General features: G+C 38.5%; 1 protein-coding gene across 1 annotated transcript; it reads right to left on the bottom strand.

The window, feature by feature from the left end:
• Positions 1–1,149: 1,149 nt before the first annotated feature.
• Positions 1,150–8,624, bottom strand: KLF3 (Kruppel-like factor 3 (basic)). The gene is made up of 4 exons (XM_009697954.1): positions 8,115–8,624; positions 7,513–7,663; positions 2,841–3,001; positions 1,150–1,681 (listed from the first exon to the last, which is right to left on the bottom strand). Exons 1-4 carry the CDS (start codon positions 8,590–8,592, stop codon positions 1,500–1,502), a joined length of 972 nt encoding a protein of 323 aa, XP_009696256.1. The 5' UTR covers positions 8,593–8,624; the 3' UTR covers positions 1,150–1,499.
• Positions 8,625–10,229: the final 1,605 nt, after the last annotated feature.

Raw genomic sequence — 10,229 nt, 5'->3', positions numbered from 1 at the left:
CCAAGAGGAATTAAAATCTGACTTCAGTATGTTTAATTTGCAGGGAATGGTGTTTACTTTATGTGAGGGAAAGAACAAAAACGCACTGGTGCATGACAGACTGGAGAAATACATCCTGTTCCCTTGCAGTGCCACAAAGTCTGCCAGCTCATAAAGACAGAAACCTTCCCTTCAGTGGGCTTCCAGAGACAGAAACGTTTCTAGGGTCAACTGCAGGTTGCTTGAATTCAGTTTATTTTACCCAGTGAGTTGTGTTTGCTAACTGACATGGGAGTTAAGACTTGCTGATGTGGTATTTTAATGCAACAGACACATCCACAGGGAAGCTTCATCTACCTACCGTTGAGAGACTACCAGACTCACAAATTAGAGTTATCAAATGGATGATTTAGTACATGCTTTTGTCCAAAACAGATACATGATTCAATTTATCATCAGAAGTGTTTCATATCTGATGCTATCTTCTCATAAAAAAATTGTGGATTAATAATTTTAAATACCGTAGTGTATTAAAGTGGCACTCACTCACGATAATACAGTTTGGAGCCTTTTTGACATAACGATTTCTATTTTCTCAGATACAGCAAAAATAAAAAATTATTTAGAGGAAATGTAGGGGAGTGATTGTAGAGGGATACTCTATATCCCTGAAATGAGGTGCAGTAGGTTTCTATGAATATCATTTAATGCCATGTCATAGGAAAGTACCGTGTGTGTTCCATCCATACACTTGCACAGAAACCAGACACCCAGTGTCACACAAGGCCTTCATTTAAGAAATCCACCAGGGCATTATGCAATAAACCGAAGGATATAGTACACTATAACACAGAGGACAGATGACATTAGTTTAGATGCACAATATTATGTATGGACCAATTCCTGCCAATTTTTCTTCTTCACTGGGGTAAATGATACTATGACTAAATCTTTCTGTAAAGTAATTATATTGCTTAGATTTATTTCTACAGTGTTAGTCACTGTTTGGGCAGGGGGGATTTCCACATCAGGTGTCTTTCTAAAACTGTTGATTTAACTATATTGCAGAAATCAACACAGTTGGGAGAGTCCATTCATTGCATTGTTGAGCATAAAATGAGATTGTGTCCCTTATAGGGCACATAAATAAGTCTCTGGCAAGGACTAGCATTTTGGATATTCAACAACATTTACTACTTTATCAGTATATGCTGGGTTGATGATATGAAGAAACCAACAAAAGCTGTTAGTTTACAAATTCCCTTATTCACAATGGAATACATTAAACATACTGTTTGCAGAAAGGGTTTGCTTAGCATCCCCAGGAGAAAAAAAAAAAAGTGTTCACATTCTTTAGGTCTGACCCGTGGCAAGGACATAGAAGGGTTAGATAACATCTGTTACTGACCATACGTAAGCCTTTAATGGTATAAACTCAAGAGACTCAGACCAGCTGAATCCAAATTAAAATGCTTGTGTAAAAAAAAAAAGGTGTGACAAGAGTAAGGGACAGAAGACATTCAGACTAGCATGTGGCGTTTTCTGTGAAGAGCAAGATGGTCCGAACGTGAAAAGCTACGGTCACAGTCTGGGCACTGAAAAGGTTTGATTCCTGTATGCTTGCGGAAATGCCGCGTTAGTTCATCAGAACGAGCAAACTTCCACGTGCATCCCTCCCAAGTGCATTTGTATGGTTTTTCACCTGTAAAGAGAAACACAGAAGTGGGGATTTAAGACACAAACACATCAGTTACATATCTGACAGATTTACCCTCTTGCCTTGTCAAATTTCGGCAAGTACTTTAATGCTTACTCAAAAAGCCTCCAAACAGCACTGGGCTGCAAAGTACTCTGCACTAGGAACTGTGCAGTTGAAGTTAACAGATCAAAAAATTGTTTCCTGCCACAACTTATTTTTCTATTGTCTCTCTGTTCCTCCCTCTGCCATATTAGCACTTGTTTTGTCCCATCAAGCCCAGAAGTGTGAAGGTTTAAGCTTCTGTTCAAGTATTTTCAAAACGAGGACCTCTATTCTAGATTAGTTGGGGGAAAAGACTGGTGCTAGCACTCAGCACAGCAGGCAGAAATCTTGTTGTGACCTCTTGAAGTTACTGCAGTACAAATAAATGGCACAAGTAGCTCAACTTAAAATCTCTCTCAGTTGTTACTTGATAATATGTGTTCTTCCTTCTCCTTAACACTATTGTGCTGCCCAATGTGTAAAGGACTGGCTTGATGCAAGACAGACATGAATTGGGCTCCTTTTACCTAAAAGTGTCCCGTATCTTTGTAAAAACCTTGGATGTGCATATATTCATTCAGCATGCCAAAATGAACATTTCTGCGGAGAACAAAGATGGGGATATGTTTATGGGAACACTCACTCAGAAAAGAGCACTATCGGACCAGTGGTTAGCATGTCCACATGAAGCTGATGTGTTTGTATTTGGCATACAGTCCAGACTTTTGCAAACAGGCTACTCCCATGGAAATCTCAGTGAAATTTAACAGTGATGTAAGTGGTGAGGTAGTGCAATTTGAACTGATTTGGTGTTTACAGGGTGTGCAGAATGAGTAATCTGCAAGCGACTGGACAGAAAATGAGCGAAGAGCCAGTGAATGTAAAGCATACCAGCATACACTGTGATCCTGCTTTGGCTTACAGTCTCTTGTTGTGGGTTTTTCCTGCTACATCCTCTGTCTTTTGCTCAGCCTATAATTATATTCAGAACAATGCTGGATCTAACTTCAGCCATTTTGTTATTTACACCTGTGGTTACTCGGCCATGAGCACAAACTAAAAGCTTAGTCTACTATTTTACCATAGACTTGATGAAAGAAAAGCACAGCAATGCTCAAACCTGTATGGGTTCTCCTGTGAGCTTTCAGATGGGAGCTTTTAGTGTAGACTTTGTTGCAGCCTTCATAATCACATCGATGTATTCTGCGTTTTCTTTGTGTGTCTGGAGATTCCACAGGTAAAGGTCTCTTTCCTGGCTGAACTATAACGGAAGGGTGATTCCTGCAAAGTCCAATTGAATGTTAAAAATGAAAACCATTTAGCACAGCAAACCTCAGCTAATATGATTCATGACAGAGCTCTTTATCCACTACCACTCTGTCTCTTGGCAGAAAGAACAACATTACATGCATGTCGAAAAATTCAAGAGGGTTTAGCAAGTTTCATGTATTCTAGCAGTAATATTTTTAAATGTTTAGTCACTCTGTGGCATGATGTAGCCATTTTTACTACTCCCTAGCTTTTTTTAAACTTACGAAGGAACCCCCCCCCTTCAAATTCCTGTTTTTCAGTCAAACCCAGATTTCTCAAACTCTGAGTTCATTGTGAACTTGTATTTGTTCACAATTCTTCGTCCTTCAAATGTAATTAATTCACTTGTAATTGGAAAAAGCTATTTCATATTATTAAAGAAATTGTATCTTTAGGATTTCAAAGCAGAACTCAATCTTTATTGTTCCAGCCACTCCTTTAGAGAGTAATTAAGAATTTCCTGTTTGGTGTTGGCAGGAGGGTGCGGCCTCCCTATACCACTGACGTCAATTCCTAAAAGTAGAGTTTAGCCTGTGTGGCACACCCACAGGATGTCTGAAGTTGTCCCTCCACCTTCATAAACATCATTTTTTTGCTTTTGAAGCCCACAGGTACAGTGCAGGTAAGACATGTAGTAACTCCATATGGACTTCTGTAACAAACAAAACCATAAACTTTCATGCATGTGAAAACAGATCAAGCTTCTTAAAAGGCGTCATCAACTGTAGGTATTTAGGTTTGAACAACACCCTTACTGAAGAATTAGGGATAACCTTGATTCTTTCTTCCATATCAATGTTAGAAAAGGAAGTAAGTATGTTCGTCAAAAAAGTAAGTTGCATTACAAATCTTGCAACCTCACAAAGTTGCATTTTTCAACCTGTTCGCAGATTTGTATCAGGGCTTATAATATATTTTTTTAGCTTTTAACTGAAACTTAGTATATAATTTGCATATATTAGCACTCCTTGTTGCAAAACCAGCTCCTTCACGTGACAGGAATAAGCTTTCTAGAACTCCCATCTTTACTCAGTTACTGTATTTCACATTTCTTTACTGATCGAATTACATTTTATAATACGAGGTTATATTAGTTACTTAAACCAACTTCCTTTAGAGCCTAATTTTCAATAACACTGAATACCTACTTCTGTCAGCAAAATAAAGGGCATGTGCTAAAGACAGAAAATCCTGTGCGTGGTTTAACAAGAAAAAAAATTTCTATTATTCTCCACAGCAGCACGATGGGAATTACTGATGTGGGAAAAGTTTAACTCTGTTATTAATTCTTTCCATAGAGTTACAAGCTTGAAATTGGGAGCCAAATTCTCTTTCTTGGGTGTTTCTGTGACTGTTGAGTGATGTACTCTTCAAGTACACATTAAATCTAGCTAAAAATATTGTAATGGCAGGAAACCCCAGATGGTGATGTTAGACACAGATGTACATACTCTTAAATAAGAAAGGCAGGCTTTCAGCTTCCAAAGAAATGCTTCTCTAAAGCAATGCTCAGTTTTAATGCTGTTCCTTACTAGTCTTTTTGGAGAAGCTCTGGCTTAGGGCAGCAAGCAAACTTGGTTTAAATCCCTATGTGTGGAGGCTAGTCCTGGACATGGTAACATCTGGAAAAAGGGAGAAAAAGGGTATTGGCTGTACATCGTTTGTGATGGTTTTCAGTCTAAGAGTGGGTAAAAAGCGCACTGAGAATTTGTCTCATTTTCTTTTTAGAGGAAAGGAGGCTGGCAAGACTACAGAATGTTATCAATTATCAGATAGGGTGTGGTAGTTTTTAAAAATGGTTAAGGCGGTGTCAAAAATCAGAGGTAAATATTAAGTAAGTGCCAATAATAAAAGCACAGCCCTAATTCTTTCATTCCCTCTTACACAACCAGATATACATTCATGTAAGTCTAACCATTTAAGCGCCATTCTTTAGTAGATAAGAGTATCTTCCAAAAAAAGTTACAATTTCAACAGCTTTTTCTCCTTGTTTACCAACAGACAATGCTACGTTGACAGCATGATTTAGACTCTGATACTTGCACTCAAAAGAAAATACAACATTAATGACGCTTCTTATATTTGGTCACAGATTATTACCTCAAGTTTGATTTTAGAATTAACTGCATAGATACATCAATAATCAGACATACTAGAAAGCCCAGTAATCCCTACAGAAATGCCACCAACTTTATACGTATGTGTATATCAAAAACTAACAATGAAGCAAAATCAGTCACTTAAAAGTGAGACTGAAGGCTTCCTCTGCCCCTTTAATGTAGCTTATGTGTCTGAATAGTGCACTTTGGGCAGTTGGAACCTATGAAAAATTATAAAAAATCATTGCCTAACTATAGCTCATAATGCAGAGAGGCTGACAAAGCTGTGAGAGAACAGGAAATTTTATAAAGGTCTAGGTCTCTCATCTTGTAACTTGTGTGATTTGCCTACGGATTTTTTTAAATGAGAGAAAGATAAAAACTACCATTTACAAACTTCTTGTTACGGATACAGCAGAATGTGAATTTGAAAGGGCTGGCTTTAGGAATGAGCAAGGACTGCATCTCTACAGGAGAGCTAGGAAGCAATTTAAGTCATTACAATGTGAGGAGAAGGTCTCCATAAACATAATACTCTGCATCGGCAAGCCAAGGAGATGCTTTGGAAATATCGACTGTTCAAATGCTTTTTGTAACAACACTACCTACATGTTACACCAAATTTTATATTCTGTGCTCAGCGGATGGGTTTCCTGTGGAAACTGGACTCATTAGGAGCTAATTAATGCAAATCACTAATGGAGGTGACAAGTCTGCAGAAGTCTCAGCCCTGGAGGAAGGGTGTGGTATCAGCTAGGAACGGCACTTACTGGTTTGCTCTTGTTCAAGAGGCCCAACAAAGAACAAATGTAAGCTGAACCATTTGATAGCTCTGACCTAGCAGAAGTTAGTTCCAAGTACATACAGACCTGATTCCTTTGTGCGGCAGGTCCATTATGGAAGATAAGTAACCACCTAGTAAACACGGATTTTTACTGTTTTATTATATGTTTATTATAATAAAACATATAAGGTTATTTTTAAATAAACAGCATGTAGTTTATAAAAGCTAGCTGGCAACTAGTTAATTGCAAAGAGCCTGCAGTCTAGAAGCTGCATCTAAGCTGGTTAGAGACTTGAAAAGAATGAGAGGTGCCCACAAGAAGGCTATGCAGAATGTAGTTAGCCCTGGAGCCACGGTGTGCCTTCTAACTGGGGAATGGTCATGAGCAGGAGGAAGAGGCTGCCTTGTGAAGGAAATGCAGAAGACCGCCTGTCCCATGCCTTCTCTCTCTTTCTGAATCACCTCGCACTCACACACTGGTTTTCGCAGTCTGGCTTGGAGCCCAATTTCCCCACTCGAGGAGGTGAGGTCTTGTACAACCGCTCCAAATCTGATGGTGAACAGGAAAAAAGGGCAGAAATGTATTCTGAGGTCATGTACTGTGAGCCCAGCTCAGTTCCCAACTTCAGCTCCTGCCAGAGCCATGCTGGCAGCCTGCATGCCTGCCCAGAGCACTGCCTGCTGAAGGAAGGGCTGGGCTCTGGGCCATTCCATGATTCTGGTAAGTTGACAGAATTTTCCCTAGGAAAATGGGAAATGGAAGGGTGCCCATGGCTCCTCAGGTACTTCGTGATAAATTTTTAGTAAGTTCAATTAAAAAGTTTCTGTCCCAGACCTCACTACTTCTTTCTAGCCCTTGCTCTGCCTTCTACAAACAGGACTGTTTTAAATCCAGTTAGATGTGTGATCCAGTTCATACAATGGCCTCAGGAACAGTTGCACCAGCACAATGAGTTGGTATTGGTGTGGAAACAAGTGGCTGGGAGGAGAGCAAGCTTCAGGAACTACTTGAGCTGCCAAAAAAACCACCCATGGAACAATGGCCTCAGGTAAACATGGAATTCCACTGGATATATACAGAACTTGTAAGGCCTGAGGGGGTTCTTCCCACCAAGTAGCCAAAATTTTTTTAGAAGACAAAGAGGTTCTCCAAGAAAAGAAAGTCACAAGAATCTTTTTAAAGAAAGGTATTTTAGGTAACATAAATACAGAGATCAGTATGAAATGTCTTTACAATAGCTTTCCAGCTTGTGGCTGGTTTTACATAAACAGGTATCACTGGCTTATTGGGAGTCCAACTTTCACTAAATTGCAGGATTGGGACTAGCATTACTTTAGAAATGCATGATATAAATGGCAGATCTATGTGGTTGTGATGTATAAATATGTATCAACTCTGGTATTGCTAAAGAGGGAAACAAAAAAGTTGAAATCACCTTTCACAGTGGCAGTGTGGGGGGGGGAAGGATATTTTTCTGTGTTTTATTACATGTTCTAAAGCGCAGCAACACTCCCTCCCACTCCTCAAAACAGGTAACTGCTGCAGTGAACTGCTTTGCATTCTTCTGCTGATCTTGGGACTACTGTTAGCTACTTACTCTTGCAACATTACTTGCTGGGGGGACAATGAGGTCATCATTGGAGGTGACATTTGTTCAGGATAGAAGTCAGTCTTCAATGGTTCACTTCCTGGCTCTACTTTGATTGTTTTCTTCAGTGTAGGCTTCTCATAAGACTCAATGACAGGCACTGTATGGGGGAGGGTAGGAGAGGGAAGGCAACACATCAAAAATATGGAGAGTTACAGAAATAAAAAATATATGTAAAAATCTACAGTTAAAATAAATCCCCCAGCTCTGTATTTAGTGCAACAATTTATGCTAAAATACACAATCTTCCAGTTTTAGTCTATCTCCTGATGAACCTCAATTCAAAACAATTCTATGCATTTTCATCAGTCCAACATTTTTATCAGTCCAAATCTCAGCGGATTACCAGCTTTGCGCAGGTATAAATCAGAACAGCAAACAACCTTGGTAAGTTTGGTAAAGTATTTACACAGTAAATTCTATGCCTGCATATTTTAGAAGAGAAATTACATTCCATTTCCCAAGATGCAAAAAACACACAAAAATGTGCTTGCATATAGTTATTTTCCCAGGATAAGATGGCATAAGAAAGAAACTCTGACAACACCAACCTTGCATGCTACTTGGGGTTTCCATCTCGTCTGCAAGAACTGTGGATACCATGATAGGTTGCTGAAGATGGGGAGCGTACATAAAAGGAACCGGCTGGACCACAACAGGCTGTATAACCGGGAGTATTCCAGGGCTTCTCAGTCCGTGGCGTGAGAGAGCAGCGGCCATGACAGGTGGGATTGTTATTGGCATGGAAATAGGCTGTACTCCTGGGGGTGACGGTGTGAATTTACTGAGAGGTGAGCTGGGTGAAGACAGAGTCAATCCAGGTGAAGTTCTCCTATGCACAGTCTGAAATTTTATAGGGGAAGGAGAACTTCCAGTTGAAGGTGGTGAGCTCCGTTTGTTCACCGTAAGGTCTACTGGTTCCATCTGGATTCCGTTTGATAGTCCTTCGGGGTTTGAGTAGAATTTATTGTGCAACATACTTGGTGTAGAATAAATGACGCTGTATTTGTTTGGCTTCATTTGGTCCATGTAATTGGACGGGTATGACTGTCAGAAGGAGTGGAAAAAAAATAAAAATAGTAAATCAACACACACACAATTATCACTGAAAGAGAAAAACAGCTAATAAAACTGAGGCAAAATGAAAAAGTTTCAAGAAAGCACTTTAAAGTACTTTCTAAATAAAAGTGAATTAAATAAAGCCTAAGATTTCACACAAAGGAAGTTATTCAAGTACTGATTCACTAACTGTTTCAGAAGCAATGTAAAACAGATGATGAAAACAAATCCTCAAGGCTTATTCAACTCTCTTTCTCCCTTAAAAACTGCTTTTCATATACTAAGCTGCACATTACTTACTGACCGGGGAAATACATGGTGCTATGCCCAGCATATAACTATATACTGAGGACCATGAAGTCAAGCAAGGGGGGAGTTAAATTGAAAGTAATGGGTCCCAATGCTTAAGTAATTGGAAAACAATCATCACTAAAGTAAGAAATTATGTGTCTGAATCCTACATGCAATAAAAAATACACAGTTGGAACTACATAAGCAATGGGTAAGAAATTCAAGAGCGCAAAAGGTAAATTCTAAACTTTTTTTTTTTTTTTTGAGAAATAAAGCAGTTAACTAGCCAGTCTGATTTTGGAAAACTAGTACAAGGACAACCATCTGGCATGTTGTAAGAATATTCCTGTTAGCGGTAGCTAGCAGTTCTCATTACAAGATCACATAAGCCCCAAAGCTGATCTTGACCTATGTGACAATCCCCACATTTCAGTGGAAATAATTTTTGGAAACCAAGAAGCATTAGTATTCATTGCAGAGTACAGCAATATTAAATAAATATCTAGATCAATTTTGCATTTAAAAAGTGTTGAAAACTGAGGTTGTTTACTAACAGATAACTTACAATGGAAACCGATGAGATGTTCTAACATAGGAGATAGACCAAGAAAATGCAATCCACACAGTTTTTTAGCCCTTAGATATAAATTTTTTGAAATAAAATGCTACCTTTGGATTCTAGGTAAGTAAAGCTTTACATTAAGGCTAAGAAGTTTCACACTAATATTAAAAAACTGCTGAATTATTTGGCACCAAAAAGACTTTGATGAGTGGGATTAAAAAAATGTTTAAAATGGTAGAAAGTGAAATAGATTAGAAGTATAAGACTATTGTATTTTTATACAATCATTTCCATGACATTTCAGTTATTTTTTTCCTGGAGTGAAAACTTCTAGCAATACATCTTCCTGGTTTCTTACCTCTGTCTTCCCTGTGAGGGACAGTTTTCCGATTTTAAAAGTCAACATTAACTAGAAGTATTTTTGCAAAATGACACAAATGTATTTTTCTTCTTTTCAGTTACTGTTTGAAACAGTGAGTCTAGAAAATACTAAATTTTCCTGCTGCATTCATAGCACTATGATGAAACAACAAAGCTGAGTCACTTACTCCATAAAATACTCAAATAAAGCAGCATACACAATGATTATTGGTCTTCAAACAGTAAATATTCATTAAAACCTCTGAAACTTACTCTCTTTATAACTATTCTTACAAATTCAATCCATAAAAACGTTCATCTTTGATGGTAATCGGCTCCTCAGAATTCTATTAAAATGCCATTATTGCAAGCAGTGCTGGCTAAAACAAGTTCA

This window comes from Cariama cristata, unplaced genomic scaffold (genome assembly GCF_000690535.1).
Source record: "Cariama cristata isolate BGI_N322 unplaced genomic scaffold, ASM69053v1 scaffold32433, whole genome shotgun sequence".
NCBI lineage: Eukaryota > Metazoa > Chordata > Aves > Cariamiformes > Cariamidae > Cariama > Cariama cristata.
The sequence above is the reverse complement of the archived record's forward strand: the minus strand, read 5'-3'. Positions and strand labels throughout refer to the sequence as shown.